Raw genomic sequence first — 18,042 nt, 5'->3', positions numbered from 1 at the left:
ATGTGTCCTTCGTCTGTCAAGATGGGAAGACCTCGTTCAGCACCGATTCTGCTACCCAGCACTGCCAACATATGAACAGTGACATTATCCCAGGAGGGAAGCAATTCTACATGCACCTGAATTCTCTCATGCAGCCTAGACCATAGATGGTGGGTAGAAGGGAACCCCCAGAAGCATCACCATTGCTCCAGAAAGTGCATAGGTATTCCTGAGCCCCTATCTCCCTAGGGAAAGGAGGGAAATCTGGGTGCAATGGGCCTGATGGTACAACATTTGCAGGGAGGGTGCCTGCCTGTTCTGTGAAATCTGTATGTCGGTGGTTTGAAGTGCACCTCCCATTTTAACCCAGGGGAAGGAAGAATGCTCTTCCCCAAATCATACCAATGAGGGAAACCTTTAATTAGTTTAATTAGTTTAAAGGAAACCTTTAATTAATATGAACTCAACTGTGCTAGCAGGGGGGGGGGAGGTAAAAGTGTGAGTTTAGCCATAGTGAGGAACTAAAATAAAAACTTTATACATTAAGTTTTCATGCAATTTTGAGTATCTCCAAAGGAAGCTATTTTTATTTATCGTGGACGAAATTTTGGGAGGCAATGGGTTAGAGGATGGTGCATTTCCCCTTTTCCACCCACGGATTGTTCTTCATCAGCTCTGGGTTCAGAAATGGATCTTCTGGAATGCCATCTTCTATCCACTTAAGAAATCTAGGGTGGAAAGAGAATATATGAGGGTCTTTCCTCGTTGCAATAGTAGGCCAACATCTGGCTGCGTCCAGAATATCTTGGGCCTGGTCCCAAATCTCATGTCCTTCTCTCCCTTTTAAAAACTTTTTTTTAAAAAAAAATCCTGAATTATAACTCCCCATCATCTATGGTCATACTCACTGGGGAGTTGAAATTCAGCATCATCTAGAGGCCATAGGCTAAGTACACCGGCTTTACAAGGTAGATGGGTTGACAGCAGAGTGCTGGGCTAGTGAGACCCCTACCACATGCTATCTTATTGTACCCAGAGGCACTCTGTACATAGATGAAAACTTGTGGGCTTGTGAACTGAAGCTTCTCAGGTACCTAGAAAAATCCCAGGCCTGCATCTGTTTCTATTGCTGTGATGTGTATTTCTAGAGCCAAACATCTTAGGGAAAGCTCTTCATTCTTAAGGTTCATGTTCTTGAGTAGCTTTTAATTACTTTTGCTAGCAGGAAACGCACAGCTAGAGGATTTTGAGGGTGGCAGAGTGTGTCTGCCCTCAAAAGTCTCCACTTTCTCATAGGACAGCCGCCCCCAGGGTTTCTCAAGAGAGAAGGATGCAACGCACAATGGTGTTGGTATTGTCCACACTGACTGGCAGCAGCTCTCCTGGGTTTCAGGCCAGAGACCCAACCCTACTCGGAGATGCCATTGGGGATTGAACCCAGGACAATCTACATTCAAAGCAGGTGCCCAACATTAGGTGTTTTCCACTCCATCTCAAGCCTATCTTTGTCGGTACTGGGACTAGAAACCTGAGAGGGAGGTTTAAAATAAGCCTGATGTTCTTAATATGCTAGATTCCACTTATGTGGAATGTACTTAGTCGTGTGTGTATAAGGTGGCAGGAAGGAGAAATAGCAAGAGAGGAAGCTGTTTGTGGACTCACTCGGGGATCGTTTTTGAGGACATCTCCCGCTTGTAAGCCAGCTGGTACTTAAGGCTTTCGACTTCCTTCTTCCACTGAGGGGCTTCCCATTCATCCATGGGGATGTGGCTTGGTGGCTGATCGGGTCAGAGAAGGAGAAGCGTCAACCTAGGCAGAAAATTAAAAACAGTGAGTAGATTTTAATTGGCTTGTTTGTGCCTCTTCCAAGAAGTGCATGCTGGAGCCCCCCCCCCCCCCCCAGAAATTACCCTAACCTATTTAGCAGGATTTCTGTGAATATAAGAAGTAGGGACTGAGCTAAGGTTGGTCGGCATGCTTCATGGCAGAGATTTTGAACCATGCTTTCCTTTCCAACTAACACTAAACATTGCATTGCTCCTGAGCATACTCAACCCTCCCGGGACTTTTTGGTGTTTTGAGTCTCCTCTTCCCTCACTCCCAAGTTTTATTTTTATTTTTTAAAGATTGTTTATATATATTGCAAACCTCAGAGCTTGTATTTGAGAGAGAGAGAGAGAGAGAGAGAGAGAGAGAGAGAGAGAGAGAGAGAGAGAATATACAGTTTACATAAAAACAAACATACCAACGGCATTCAATATGTCCTAAAAATGAGATAAATCCTGAACCCACAACAATACATGTTTCCCAGCATCCTGTTGGCTCTTAGCACCTGAGTTTGCTACAAAGGGACTAATGTCAGTTAGAGAAAGATTGAACTAAAAATAATAATTGGTCCAAGTTGTCTCTAGGGCGGGCTGCCTGCTGATCAAGTAAAATAGCCTGACTTTGCATCAAGTAAAACTTTTCTCAAGGAAAAATAGTGAGTATATTTTCAAAGGACAGAGCTCTAGAGAGGGAACAGGAGGTGTTAACACCCACAATTGATACATCAGGGAAATTGGAACTAATTGCCATGTTGGATCTTGCCTTTGCATATACTTTGCTTCACCAAGCACAGATGGGGAAGAACTGGATGTGGGTCAGTTTGCAAAACCATCCTAAAACATCTGCTGCTTCCAACACAACCGCAGGTTGAAAGGTTGGCCCTTGGAAGGTACCTTGCCCCCTCTGACATGGAATTTCTTTCCAGTCAGCCTTCTGAGCTCAGTGCCCCTGAATCCATCCCAAAATACCCATTTCACAAAAGGAAAAACGGGGTGCTCAGATCCTCCGCCGTCACACCCACCAAGGCGGGGGGGGGGGAACCCTACCCTCCCACAAAAACACAGACAAAAAGAGGAAGCAACTACCCAAAGCAAAAATTAAAAGCTCAAAAACTAAATTTAAAAATAAAATAAAATGGGGAGGGTCAAGAGATGTTGGAGTTGTAGTCCAGAACATCTGGAGGGCATGAAGCTGATACAGGCTGCCTTAGGTTCATCATTGCAGGGGGTTGGACTAGATGACTCTTGGGGTCCCCCTCCAACTGCAATTCTATTATTCTACATCACCTTTCATGGTAACCACAGGAGGAGTCGGTGCCTGTTGCTGTGGGCAAGCTGACAAGTGGAAATACGACAGATGTAGCAGGTGCCTTTCCCACCCCTGGTGACAAACTTTGGTGGAATTATCAATCTCCCTTTGAGCCTCCAGATGCCCTGGTTCTGCATCTCCACAAGCCTTTGGCACTATAACATCAGCAAGTCAAGCTCTCCCCCATCACCACATTATTTCCCAAGATCTCACCTGTATTACATTTCTGCTAATCACAGAAAATCAAACGGTGCTAAGTGGGTTTCTTTTAGGTCAGAGATGGCCATCCCATGCCTGGTGGATATGAGGGAGGGTCTCTTTGATAGGGTGGGCAAATGCCCAGCAAAAAATAGTTCCTATGCCTTTAAACCAGGAGTGGGGATCATATACCATTCTATATAACATCATATTCTATATAACATATATATATATAACATATCATATATAACATATCATATTCTATATAACATCATAGTATATGATACCATATATCATATACTATTCTCCATCCAGACCAGCAAGAGACACTGTTAGAGTTCAAGAGCATGTTCCAGCCAGGCAAAAGCACTCAAGGAGGATGTGAAGAAAGGAGAGTGAGGGATGTGGCTTGGAGAGAGTCCAAAGGGCCAGATAGAGAAATCTGGAGGGCCAGATTTGACTCCTGGGCCTGAAGTTCCCCACTCCTGCTTTAAATTGTACAGAGAGGAGATTTTCCAGGGCCCTCAACTCAAAATACAAAGGAACTCCTGGGGAAAGCTGCATGAGCCTTTTGTCCCAGATAAAGGCAGAACTATGTGTATTTTAGAACAACATAATCTGCCTCCCAAGAGTGAGTGCTGGGTCCTGCATACATTTAGTAAACTAGACATTGTTTGCATAGCGTTAAATGGCAAACGTTAGTTTAGTTATGGGGCAAGGAGCTGCCTTGGTCCCTGAAAGCCACTCTCTATACCAGGCATCCCCAAACTGTGGCCCTCCAGATGTTTTGGCCTACAACTCCCATGATCCCTAGCTAACAGGACCAGTGGTCAGGGATGATGGGAATTGTAGTCCAAAACATCTGGAGGGCCGAAGTTTGGGGATACCTGCTCTACACCCTCCACTGGGATCCTCATTCAGCAATGGCTCTCACAGCCTCTCATTGCCTGTGGACACTAGCAAATGGAATTTGAGAAACCAGTTTTCACAAGGTCTAGGAAAATGGATCTGTTAAAAATAAAAGTCAAAGCAAAGTTTCTCTGGAAGCCAAAGTGTGTTCTGCACTTGCAGAGGTTGGCAGTCACTATTAGACAAGGAGTCTGTGTCTCCTTTTCAATTAATTCTATAGGGTGAGTGTGAAAGTCCCTGGTGATGACTATGAAATCCAGAGCTGGGAAGCCCTTTGAGGTTGGAGCTATCTATCTGGGGGTGACCCCATTATACGCAGTACAGTGGTGCCTCGCTTAACGAATGCCCTGCTTAACGAAATTTTCGCTTAACGAAAGGATTTTTCGAGCGGAGCTTGCCTCGCTAGACGAATGCGCTTTACGAAAAATTTGTCTAGCGAATCGCGGTTTCCCATAGGAATGCATTGAAATTCAATTAATGCGTTCCTATGGGCAAAAAAAAATTCAAAAAAAATTCAATGCATTCCTATGGGATTCGCTAGACAAATTTTTCGCTATAAGAAAAGACCCGTGGAACGAATTAATTTCGTCTAGCGAGGCACCACTGTATTTCAAAGTATGCTGTGGGGCCAGGCTTATGGAAAAGTGATGCTTCCCCCCCCCCTATCCTATGATTTGCATAGTTTTATCTCGTGGCATTAGCATTTAACTAACAAATCCTTCTAAATGCTGTCTCCCACAGGAGGGTCTGGGGAAGGGGAGGGGGAGAGAGCAAGCAGCTGTTGCTGGCTTGATGGAAATGAGAGATTAAATCCCTAAGCAAATCGCTGTTCGGCAGGACTGTGGTTGATGGTGAACGAAAGGGGGGGGCGAGGTAGGGGTTAAGCTCCACAAAACCAACATATTGCCAGTTTGTTTCCAGGGGGCAGTTTAACACAGCCACACACTGCAAGTTGTTGGCCAAACAGTTCTGCCTGAGCAGCTTTTGTCGGTCGGTTTATCAATGGAAATTTGATTCATTGGTTTACTACTTCCTTACTCAACGGGAGGCTGTACATTAAGGTATCCTACTCAGAGCAGACCCGCTGAAATGAAAGTTAGTCATGTTGATTAACTTCAATGGGTCTACTCTGAGAAGGACCTGCACTGGATGCCACCCATATTTCATTATTATTTTTAAGATGGTTTTGGCTCTGTGATTAAGGGATTAAAAATATATCCTTTGGGGTACCATTTCCTGCTAAGAATGGGTTGTCACCAGTGTTGATGTTACTCAGAGTAGACCCATTCAAATAATGGGCATGGCCAGCCTAGGTTTATGTACTTTAATGGGTCGACTCTGAGTTGGGTATAACACACCAGAGCTACCCTGTTTCCCCGAAAATAAGACATACCCATAAAATAAGCCGTAGCAGGATTTCTAAGCATTTGAGCAAGATAAGTCATACCCCGAAAATAAGACATAGTGATAGGCGCAGTTCTGGAGGGCGCCAAGGAAGTGGCGAGGCTGGATGCATAATAAAAATAAGACATCCCCTGAAAATAAGCCATAGTGTGTCTTCTTGAGGAAAATTAAATATAAGACAGTGTCATATTTTCGGGAAAACACTGTATCTCCCAAAGGGCATCTGTGTTCATATTACTGTCATTCACATTTGTATTACTGAATCAAGTAACAGTTGGTTAAGAGTTTGGTGCTGATAATCCCAAGGTCGCAGGTTTGATCCCCGTATGGGACAGCTGCTTATTCCTGCAGTGCAGGGGGGGTGAACTAGATGATCATGAGGGTCCCTTCCAGCTCTACAATTCTATGATTCTATACCTGCCTTTTAACTGAGGGGCCAACTATTGAATCCATTGATAACACTGAGGTCTTATCCAACTTGATACCTTCCAGAAGTTCTGGATCACAAAAGCCATCTGTTCCAGCCAGCACATGGGACTCATTGCTGTAGTCCAAAACATCTGAAGGGAACCACCAGAAATGCATTTCTTTCTAACTAATGTATTGGTCAGGATGCCTCCAAAAAGGAAGGGGCAAATGACACCGATGTATGTTTGATGTCTAAAACCACACCGAGTCATCATTAAATTTGAAAGGCCACATAATACGCTCAAGCACAGCTGCTGTTTTCCCAACCCCAGAGTTTTCATTGGCACAGGGTGGGGTTGGGAACAGGCAAGGAGGGGAGAGGAGAAAGACTATGCCAGCAATATTGCAGCTAAGGTCTCCTTGCTATCTGTTTCTGCAAACACGTCTTTCATATTTGACCCATGACAGGGTCTTTTCAACGTCAATTCTCCCGTTATGAACTGCCCTCCCTAATGAGGTGTGACCGTCTCCATCGTTATCAACTTTCAGGAAGAATTTGAAAACAATCCTGACTCCCTAGCTCAGGTAAAGTGTACATAATAATGCATACAGCACGCAAAGGATATACATTAGGGGAAATCGCTTTTCAAAATGTGTATATTTCAGCCAAATTGCATACAAACATGCATATTGAGAGAAATTTGCACTAAAAGGCCGAACGATTTTTCACGCGCTTTAAAAAATAATAATTCTCAAACCAAACTGAAGACTAGACAAATGAGAAACTATCTTATGAAATAAGCAGATAATAAATTTTATAAGAACCTGATTCTGGACAAATATGGACTGTCTCAATGGCTAGATATTTGCAGCGGTGAACAGAGAACAAAAACCTACCTTAGCAGTCCAGCTCCTGCCCTGTAGAAACTCAGCCCTCTCACACCAGGGCTTGAAAAGGCTGCCACTTTGCATGCATTACACACATTGCCATTTAACTAAGCAATCTCCGGGTCTGATTTGATTGCAATTTGAATAGTATGAAAAGCTATCGGGTCAAGAGAGATGCTGCGTCACATCTGCTAAGGAGAAGGACATCAGGTTGCACCCAAAGTTATTTCCCAGCAGTGTAGCCCTGCTGAAATCACTGGCAAGTTCAGTAATTGCAATGGGTATATGCCAGGGGTCAGCAACCTTTTTCAGCCGCGGGCCGGTCCACTGTCCCTCAGACCATGTGGGGGGCCGGAATGAACAAATTCCTATGCCCCACAAATAACCCAGAGAAGCATTTTAAACAAAAAGCACACATTCTACTCATGTAAAAACACCAGGGGGCCCCCACAAATAACCCAGAGATGCATTTGAAATGAAAGGACACATTCTACTCATAAAAACACGCTGATTTCCGGACCGTCCGTGGGCCAGATTGAGAAGGCGGTTGGGCCACATCCAGCCCACAGGCCTTAGGTTGCCTACCCCTGGTCTATGCTGTGCCTAATTTAGGTGGATATGAGCCCAACCATCTAAGGCAGTCTTCCCCAACCTGGTGCCCTCCAAATGATTTTGGACTACAACTCCCCATTAGGCACAGCCAAGCCCATTTCTTCTGGAAAAGGGTGGTAAGCTCAGTGGTGGAACAGGTGCTTTGCATGCAGAAGGTCGCAGGTCCATGAGGACTGCAATTTTAGCTCAGTGGCGGAGCACTTGTTTTGCATGCAGAGGGTCCCCAATTTAATCCCTGGCATCTCTGGAGAAGGCTGAGGATAGGCTCCAGGAGGGCCTCTGCCAGTCAGTGTTCACAAAACTGGGCAAGAAGGTGCGACTCAGTATACGGTGACTTCCTATGTTCCTATTTAAATTGTCCCTTTATTCAGAACCATGAGGACTGGGATCTTAGTTCAGTAGTACAGCACCAGCTCTGCACATGCAGAAATTCCCAGTTGCAATCTCAAACGTCATCTCCAGGCAGGGCTGGGAGAGACTCCCAGCTGGAAACCATGGATCAAATGCTTTATGCCCGAAACAGGAGTCCGGACTCCACCCAAGTGTTGAGCTAACCTAAGATTAGCAGATCCATGGCCAGCACAACATCCTCCATAACAAACACACCAGAGCATTGGGGACCGTGAGTACATCAGTTGGCCGTGCCAACGCAGCTAGTCCACTGCGTTTCATCTCCCTCTGGGCAAAGGCACAGTTGAAAAACAAACAAGCTTTAAGAGCTCAAATGAATCCACACAGGACAGCGAATTTCAGACGCCCTCCCCAGATGCTATTCTCTGGGGCTGCAGTAGATCTTGGGGCACATCCCGGGATCCAGTCTCTGGTTGTGTGGCATGGCGGAGGAGTCTAGATCTTGCTCTAGAACAGCAGTGCATCTGGGGAGTTTTCTAACCTGGACTTACTGGTTTTACTGGGCCTCCTTGTAAGACAGCCATGTGCTGCGCACACACTTAACATTTCATCATTCACCCATAATTCCATGCTTTACAGCTGCTTCTACATTCCTGATATGCCGGAAGACACACAGAAAAGGAAAAGGAACATTTGCCAACCCTGAGAAATATGTGCAATTTTTCATTTTAAACTCACTTAAAAATCATAACACCATCATGTCTACAAGGATAAAAATGGGGGTTGCTTCTGCTGGCATAGGAACCAACTGGCATAGGAATGAGCATCATTTTGTTGTTGGAAAAGATGATAAATATTTTAAAGTAAAAATAATTTTCAGGATTGCTTAAAAGACGCCAAGCAGAAATAAGTTCCTTTTTCAATAGTAACATCCCTCTCTGTTAACCAGGCCAGCAATACACATACATTTCTCTCTCGCAGGAAGCAGCCTACAGGTGAGATTTAAGGAGCTATCTAGTCCTGCATCCTTTAGCTCAATGGTAGAGCATCAGGTTGTCCCAGGTTCAATTCTCAGCATCTCCAGGGAGGGCTGTGAAAAGACTCCTATCTAAATTCACTGCTGGTCAGTGTAGAAAACTTGGTATAAGGCAGCTTCCCACGTTCCAACTACTAGATGTCTCTGGAAGAATGAAGGTGGCAGCTACCTGCTCTTGCTTGCCCCCTCCCCCAGCATCTTGATACTCAAACGGTATACTGTTCCTAGACATGGAAGTTTCCTTTAATTATCATTAATTTCCAATGGGCCACATCCAATGTTATCCCTACTCAGGGTAGATCCACTGAAATCAATACACAACTAGCTTAGATTCATTGATTTCAATGTAACGACTCCGAGTAAAACGTGGTTGGATTCAGCGAAACGATGATAAAAAGTCATAAATTGTAAGAGTAGAGATGGTGAAAGGCCTTGGTCTGGAGGTCAAAACTAATCCCATTTTTTTGTAACCAGAAATATTCACCCCATCTAATGGGCACGATGTTTTATTAATAAAAGAAGTCAAAACCAGCAACCTACCTTGGAAGAAGCAGTAAGGGCTTAAAAGACCAAAGGGGAAAAGTTGTGTGTTTGTTCTTTTTCTTTTGGAAGGAAGACTTTTCCCACTGAAGATTGGGTCCACCTAAAAAAAAGGCTCAAAACAGCTTCCCAGGACTTTCAGTTGTACGTTCGCCTCTCCAAGCAGAACCCTCCGTTGCTGTTAACAATCTGAAATCCTGAATGTAATCTATTAAAGTCTGCCCAGCTGCCTCCGAAAAGGGAAAGAACAGGGATAATGAGAAATCCCCCCCCCCAGCCTCCTCCCTCCCGCGGGTGCTCTGTTTAGCAGCTTGGAGCCCAGATAAGCTGAGAAAGAGAAAGTGCACCCTTTGTCTTCCACGGGTAGCGATTGCTCCAAATGCCCTCTTACAACAGGTTCTGCTGAAACAGAGCCTTGGGGTTAAGGTGCTGAGGCGGCTGTCTCATTAGAGGGATCGGGATGGAGGCAAAGGATGCTTGGGCTGCCATAGATACAGTACCTCTTCCCCTCTCTTAAGAACAGCACCTTAATTGCATCCCTGGGGCCTGGAGGGATGGGCGAGGAACACCTAAAGATGCACACTGTGTGCAAAAGCAAAACAAGTGTGCTATATATCACTATTTCTGGTGCACCTACCTAGGCCTAGCAAATAAATATTTAAATAAATCAACTCGCCATCATGGTAGGGGATTGGCTCTGTAGGCCAATTAATCATCATCGTTGTTGTTGTTGTTGTTGTTGTTGTTGTTGTTGTTGTTGTTGTTGTTGTTGTTAAATTACCCAACCTTCACTAGATTCCAGGGTGGATTGCAATAATTTAAAATCCATCATTAAAAAGTTAAAACAGATCTGTTACAGGAATAGGGCGGGCTCTAAAAACCCACAACATCAGATGAAGCCACAGAGAAGGCCCTCTCCCAGACTACCGTACTTATGAGGGCTGAGGAACTGTCAAGAGGGCCCTCTTTGCTGATCTTAACCTCTGGGAGCATCAGAAGAGCATCACCTCCCTCCTATAAGATTTATATAATGCGTTTGACATGGCCAACACCAGATTTAGGGCGGTGCGGGTGGTTCCACCGGACCAAGGGGGCACAAAATTGAGAAGATCCGTTTGGTAGCAGCAAAGTTTGGCCTCACGCAGGGCGCCCTGTTATGAAAGATTACCCCCTGTGCATGGGGCTGCCCTTGAAGACGTTCTTGAGCAGGCATCCCCAAACTGCGGCCCTCCAGATGTTTTGGCCTACAACTCCCATGATCCCTAGCTAACAGGACCAGTGGTCGGGGAAGATGGGAATTGTAGTCCAAAACATCTGGAGGGCCGGAGTTTGGGGATGCCTGGTCTTGAGGCTGCAGCTAATGCAGAATGTGGCTGCTGAGTTGGCGAGGGGCTCAGCCCAATGAGACCATGGGCCACTGGTTCTTCTGAGAATGCCTCACTAACTGGTAGCAAGCTACCAGGCCCATTTAAAAGTGTTAGCATTGGTGTAAGAAAGTCCTAAACAGCTGGGGACCAAAATACCTGAAAGAGCGCTTCCAGTATTATCAAGCCTGTCAGGCACTGCAGGGAAGGCCCTGTTGGTGGTGGTGAGCCATGAAAGGACCTCCTTGGTGGTGGCTCCCCATTTCCAGAATGTCCTCCCTGCTGAGTGTTCCTGCCTCCCTCATTACTAACATTTAGCAGGAATTTTAAAACATTCCTGTTTACTGAGGCATTTGATGGCTAAGTTACTGTTCCCTGTGACCTTGAAATTACTAACAGTAATGGTATGTTTAAAAATATTTCTATGCATTCTTAACATTTAAAAATATTTTATTTGTAATTGTATTGTTTTACTGCTTTGCTGTTTGCCATCCAGAGCTTCCTCTGGAGAGATAAAAGTTAATAAACAAATAAGATAGCTCTGGGCCTCTTTACCTGGCCCAACCTCTCATTTGCCCAACTTCCCATTCAAGAGCATTTTTTGCCAAGACTGGAATTCACGTCCTTGAATTTGGATAATGACTCCTGCTTGTCTGGACAGAGGAAAGTGGTGCATGTAGAATCTCGCTTGCTGCACAAAGGCAAAATGTTCATTTGTTGCTATGCCACTTTTGCCTCTGGCCCCACCCTCCACCGCCATGCGGCCCTCGGGAGGCTGCCTAGGAGAGTAATGTGGCCTTGGGCTGAAAAAGATTCCCCACCCCTGTTCTAATTGAGAAGGCATGCTCACCCATGGGGACACAGAGGAATGCACATCCTTTGAGGATCTTAAGGGTATAAGAACAATAAATAAAGCAAAAAAATTAAAAAGCAAGATGGCAAAGGCTTTTTGCTCGTACACCTTGCTGGTAGGTCATGACCTGAACATCATCCCCCCCCCCACCAGCACAAAACCTTCCTTCCAGAGCCTTCCACCCTGCAGGTCAAAACTTATTCCCCACCCCCACGGACACCATGTGGCTATTACGGTAAAGAGGTCAGTGATAGCGGATCCCCAAAGACCAGATTATCAAGCTGTTTTGACATCAGTGTAATCTCCGAGCGCTGCCTTTTCAAAACAATTATCAGAAGGGATTGGGGAGTGGGGCTTTGGTGGCAGCAAAGTGATGTTGGGATGTGGGTTATTGGATTTTGGGAGATCTTACTCTAGTGGGACAGCAAAACACACACAAACTCCCCACGTAGCTGCCCAGAGAAAGACGTCATTCTGGAGAAAGACGTCATTCTCGTTGGGCCGGCTGCCACAGGGCTCCCTGTCTTCATCCTCTTAAATGGGAATGACAATCAACAAAATGGCCTCTGGGCTGCTCACTCACCGAGGGTTTGTCGAGTGCGATTTTCTGCACACTGAAAAACAACCTGGTATCTGTCTATCTCACAGGTAGCAGGCAGAGGCGGCAGCTTCAGGTGGTAAAATGTGGGCACCGTTAAAGTGTGATAAATGTTTGTCAAGTGCTTTCATTTTTACCAAGTGGAACTTGCTGCCACAGGTACCCAAAGGCTTTGGATATTTCCATATAAGACTTTTGATGCCTGAGGGAATTCTAGGGCACATTCCAGCCACGAGAAGCATGGCTTGGGGAAAGCCCTGAGGGCCAGATACAGATGCTTGGGAGGGCCACATTCTACTCCAGGCCCGAAGCACATGTTTTGCCATGCAAATGGCCCCGTGTTCAATCCCCAGCATCTCCAGGAAGGACATTTATCTGAAAGCCCGGAAAGTTGCTGCGAGTCAGTGTCAAAAACAATGAGCTAGATCAGGGGTCAGCAAACTGTCCCTCAGACCTTGTGGGGGGCCAGACTTTTTTTTTTTAATGTACAAATTCCTATGCCCCACAAATAACCCTGAGATGCATTTTAAATAAAATCACATATTCTACTCATGTAAAAACATGCTGATTCCCGGACCATCTGCAGGCCGGATTTAGAAGGCGATTGGGCCGCATCCGGCCCCTGGGCCTTAGTTTGGGAACCCCTGAGCTAGATGAATCAATTGTTTATCTAAATGGGAGGGTGTTTACCATTTCCATGAATATGCTCATACCACTAGCTAACAAGAAAATAAGGGTCTGCAGGATCAGGCCAGTGGCACATCTAGTCCAGCATCCTGCTCTCACATTGGCCAACCAGATGCCCCAGTTGAAAGCCTGAAAGCAGGACCCGGGCGCAAGAGCAACTCTCCCTGCCTGTGGTTTCTAGCAAATGGTATTCAGAAGCATTGCTGCTTCTGACCGTGAAGGCAGAGCACAGCCATCATGGCTAACATACCAGATTATAACTCATACATACACACACACACTTGAAAGTAAGAGTAAAATTCAAAACAGACCTCAAAAATCCACAGAATCATCCTTTTGTTAATTTACCCTAGATGGAGCATCACTATTAACAAATAACCATCCCCGAAAGGCTTTCCTATACACCAGCTTTTGGGTTATGCATGGCAGATTGCAGTCTATATTGCCTATCCCACTTAGTTTTGCAGATTAAGGAATGATGGACTGCATTTGTTCATTAATACACAGTGTGTGTGTGTGTGTGTGTGTGTGTGTGTGTGTGTGTGTGTGTGTAATACAATGACTGCCAGCCATCTGTTAATTTGGCAGCCAGTTGCAAAGTTGTCTCTTAATTGCTTGGCGACATAGTTCATAAATACAATTTGTTTCGGTATTTTTATTTGGAAAAGATGAATGGGGGGGGGGCCTTCAAAATGAAAACATGTATTTCTTCCTATATACAAAGAAAGTGTAAGGCTATCATCACACAGCTCCCACTGGAGGGTTTGTAGCATGTCATCATAACCCTGGATTTGAATGAAATCCTGATCTCAATCCTGGATTTGTATGGTTAGGATGGGGTGGGGGTGGGGGGGGCGAAAGAGAAGGCAAGTTGCACAATACCCATGGTCATGGCATGGGAGTGAGAAGGGATTGGGCACACAGAGGGGAAAGAGGTGGTTTAAAACAACAGCAGGGGTTTGCAGAAAGCAGGAGAAGCTGAGTCAGTTACAGTGTGGTGCTGATAACACCAAGCTTGCAAGTTTGATCCCTGTAAGGGATCCCTTTAAGGGAGTAGAAGGTCCTCAGGGTACCTTCCAACTCCAAGTCTATGATTCAGGGATGGGAGAAAACTGAAAGGAGAAAAGTGGCAATTTTAAACAAGCAGAGGTTTGGCTAGAGCAGGGGTAGGCAACCTAAGGCCTGTGGGCCGGATGCGGCCCAATCGCCTTCTCAATCTGGCCCGCGGACAGTCCGGGAATCAGTGTTTTTATATGAGTAGAATGTGTGCTTTTATTTAAAATGCATCTCTGGGATATTTGTAGGGCACAGGAATTCGTTCATTTCTCGCCCCCGCCCCCCCCCCCCCAAAATATAATCCGGCCCACCACATGGTCTGAGGGACGGTAGACCGGCCCACGGCTGAAAAAGGTTGCTGACCCCTGGACTAGAGTGAGGAGGCAGTGACACTGTGGGGGAAGCAGCAGTGTAAAACAAGGTTTGAGTACAGTAAGAAGGGACTTGGGAAAGGCTTGGTCGTGTTAGCTTGCATTGCAGCCTTCTGTTATTAACCCAGAAGTAACTGCAAGGGTGGCTAAGTTTTTTGTCAATAGCATCTCTTAGAAGACAGGAGTGCCTGGCGCGCTCTGGTCCATGGGGTCACGAAGAGTCGGACACAACTAAACGACAACAATAACAATCTCTTAAGAGAGGTGAATGGCTCTATTTAACAGGAAGAAATCCCAATGAAAATTCTCATTACTGTATTATATATTTTGCATGGCTGTTTATTTGTATATATTTGAAAGTTTTATATATGTATGTATACTTGTAAAGCCTAATAAAGGTTTGGCGAAGAAGTTATTTCTCCTTATTACAACTCATTAAAAAGGGATGCATCTCCATCCCTGCTTTACTCAAACCTCTGCCGTTATTTAAAACCACGATTTTCATCTCGGTGTCTCTCCACTCCCATTTAACTCAGACTCTTGCCATTGTCTGACTATAGCAAGAAGGGGGAAACATTGAAGAAGCAGGGAATGGCTATTTTAAACTTCTCCCTCTTCCATTCCTCAGGTGCATCATGTTACAGAGATAAAGGATGTGGAGCCCTCAGATGTTCCGCAGTACCTCCCCACATTCAAGAGTGGTTGCATGAGGTGGAAAGGGGAAACTCCAGGGGGGTTGGCAAGCAGAGTGATCAGAGGCTCGGCACTTAGGAAAATAATAACCAAGGAGGAGGTTCTGAGCATGTGTCAAGTGTCTTTCTGACCAATTCCCACTCATCAAGAATTAGTGGGAGATGGGCTTTCCAATCAGGCATAATTTGCAACAACAAAATGACCTCTCACTTAGGGGCTTGGCTACACAACCTCCTTGATAGCTGCTTTCAGTGGGACCAAATGGTTGATTCAGATCCTACTGAAAAAAACAGCTGAAAGCAACAGCCTTCATAAACTCATAAAGTGGGAAGAGATTAACCGTATCAAATTGCTGTCCCCATCCATTGTGGCTTAACCTTCCCATCACTTTCTTTAACAACATAGCAGCTGTAATCCTAAAAGCCCTTTTCAAACACAGACTCCTGCTGGTTCTTACAAGCCAAAACTCAGCAACTTTAAGTCTCTTTTTCTCCCAAGACATTCAGAAAGCAATTCTCTGTTTAAAGATACACCAAGGAGAGCAAAGGACAAGGGAGACTGAACGAGCCAGGAAAGATTTCATGGTAGCAAAGGGTGAGATTTTAAAAGTGAAAACCAGTGCTCTGAATTGGGCCTGGAAACAAATTGGCAGCCAGTGCAGTTGGACACTTTCTCGCCGCCAGTTAACAATCTAGTTGTCACGCTTCACACATGCTGCTGGTTCTGAAGTCTTCAAAGGCAGCCCCACGTACAAAACACGGCAGCAGCCTAACCTGAAGGTTTGGACTTTGTACAGGCTTTTGCCTCCTTCCCAGGACGAGCAAAACCGAAACCACCAACTCAAGCAGAAAATAAAGAGCATTTGCCAACTGATGTTGCATGTCATGCCTCAGTTTGAGTATTTTCAGTTTAAGTACTCTGCGGACCCGTCTGGAACGGATTAATCCACTTTCCATGGGAAAGTTCGCTTCAGGTTGAGTACTCCGTGGACCCATCTGGAACAGATTAATCCACTTTCCATTACTTTCAATGGGAAAGTTTGCTTCAGGTTAAGTACGCTTCAGTTTAAGTAGAAACTTCCAAAATCAATTGTGTTTGTAAACCGAGGTACCACTGTAGTTTAGAGACTACTTCACACCACCAGCTCCTGTGATATAGTTAGCCACAGTTGGAGAGGATTCTGTAAACTTCTGAAGGCAAAATGAGCAGGAGGATGAAAGGAGTGCATTTGTTTTGTCCTGTCTGTTCTTGAAGGAGTCATAGTGGTGTATTGGAAGAGATGAATGAAGAGAGCAGGTTAGCACCATACCACAATTGCTCCAGGAACAAAGATGGAGCAATGAATGCAAATTTTACCGTTGAACAGTAGGTTAGTTCAGCGTTTCTCAACCGCTGCTCCGCGGCACACTAGTGTGCCGCGAGACGCTGGCTGGTGTGCCGCGACGTGCGGCGACGAGAAGGGCGATTTACATTGTCACGTGCCTGGCGGCCGCCAATAAACAACACTGACCCGCCGGAAAGCAATATTTCTCCTCCTCTTTCCCAAAGCTCAATGCAAACGAGCCTGGCGGCCGCCAATACACAACACTGACCCGCCGGACGGCTTGTGAAGCCTTATTACAGGAGATTGCAACCAACACAGCAATTGGCAAGTGTTTCTTACAGTCATAATTATAGTCAATATAGGGCGGCACAGTTAAATTTTTTAACTTTTTTAATGGTGGTGTGCCTCGTGATTTTTTTCACGGAACAAGTGTGCCGTGGCCCAAAAAAGGTTGAGAAACACTGGGTTAGTTTCTATACTCATTAGCCATCCTCCACCCAGGCAAGCAATAGGCATCACTGGAACTTAAGGACACATTGCAGCCAGGCAAAAACACTCAGGGAGGGCGTAAGGGAAGGTTTGGGGGGGGGGGGTGTTCCAAGAGAATTCCAAGGACCACAGAGGCCTTGGGGGGCACATTTGGCTCACCAGAGGAGCCCACCAGGGGTAAAGGTAAAGGGACCCCCGACCATTAGGTCCAGTCGTGACCGACTCTGGGGTTGCAGCGCTCATCTCGCTTTATTGGCCGAAGGAGCAGGCGTACAGCTTCCAGGTCATGTGGCCAGCATGCCTAAGCCGCTTCTGGCGAACCAGAGCAGCACACAGAAACACTGTTTACCTTCCCGCCAGAGCGGTACTTACGGTATTTATCTACTTGCCCTCTGATGTGCTTTCGAACTGCTAGGTTGGCAGGAGCAGGGACCGAGCAATGGGAGCTCACCCCTTCACAGGGATTCAAACCGTCAACCTTCTGATCAGCAAACCCTAGACTCTGTGACCACAGCGCCACCCGCATCCCACCGGGGGTAGCTCTAATCAAAGCATGAATTGCTGTTCTTCCAGAAATCCAGACAACAACAAGAAAGGCACACCCTTATTTTAATAATAATTATTTTCAATTAGACAGAACACAGGTGGTTCTACTATATACATTTCTGGATCAAAGGTACAACAGTTTGACATGTCCTTAAAGTTCTACACAGTGTAAATATGCTTGCTCCATGTCCAAAAGAACTCCAGCAGAAGCATTAAAAAAAATGCGGGAAACTTTACTGATTCCCCAGCCCCCTGGTTTTAAATATATAACCAAAAAGTATTGAAAAATAATAAAGGGGGGAGAGAATAGTGTTTGCAAAACAACTTTCCTAACCAGGCCAAACTTGAGTTTTGCTTTCAAAAAGAAAAGACCAGAAGGAAACCAAGTGGATTCCATAGAACCAGAACAATTCGTCGGGAGGGCACATTTCCTCTCATGTGCGTTTCACTGGCTTGCAAAACACAACTGCAAAAAAAGGCCTTAAAGTGTGAAATGGAGAAGCAGCTTCTGCTTTGACATTTGGTGCCACAGGCATCATGCAACACCTTCGCCCTCATTTGCTTGAGAAGGGCTGACAAAAATAAGGTGGGGGGCAGGTGC

General features: G+C 45.5%; 1 protein-coding gene across 2 annotated transcripts; it reads right to left on the bottom strand.

Annotated features, from left to right (window-relative positions):
* Nucleotides 1-464: 464 nt before the first annotated feature.
* GNG13 (G protein subunit gamma 13) lies at nucleotides 465-9,727 on the bottom strand. Of its 2 annotated transcripts, none has more exons than XM_035130434.2 (3): nucleotides 9,461-9,727; nucleotides 1,642-1,788; nucleotides 465-707 (listed from the first exon to the last, which is right to left on the bottom strand). In XM_035130434.2, exons 2-3 carry the CDS (start codon nucleotides 1,737-1,739, stop codon nucleotides 602-604), a joined length of 204 nt encoding a protein of 67 aa, XP_034986325.1. In that variant the 5' UTR covers nucleotides 1,740-1,788; nucleotides 9,461-9,727; the 3' UTR covers nucleotides 465-601. The 2 variants fall into 2 exon arrangements, with proteins under 2 accessions (XP_034986325.1, XP_060138536.1); XM_060282553.1 differs by lacking the exon at nucleotides 9,461-9,727 and adding an exon at nucleotides 6,931-7,008.
* Nucleotides 9,728-18,042: the final 8,315 nt, after the last annotated feature.

This window comes from Zootoca vivipara, chromosome 14 (genome assembly GCF_963506605.1).
Source record: "Zootoca vivipara chromosome 14, rZooViv1.1, whole genome shotgun sequence".
Lineage (NCBI taxonomy): Eukaryota > Metazoa > Chordata > Lepidosauria > Squamata > Lacertidae > Zootoca > Zootoca vivipara.
This window is presented reverse-complemented; position numbering and strand designations above follow the sequence as displayed.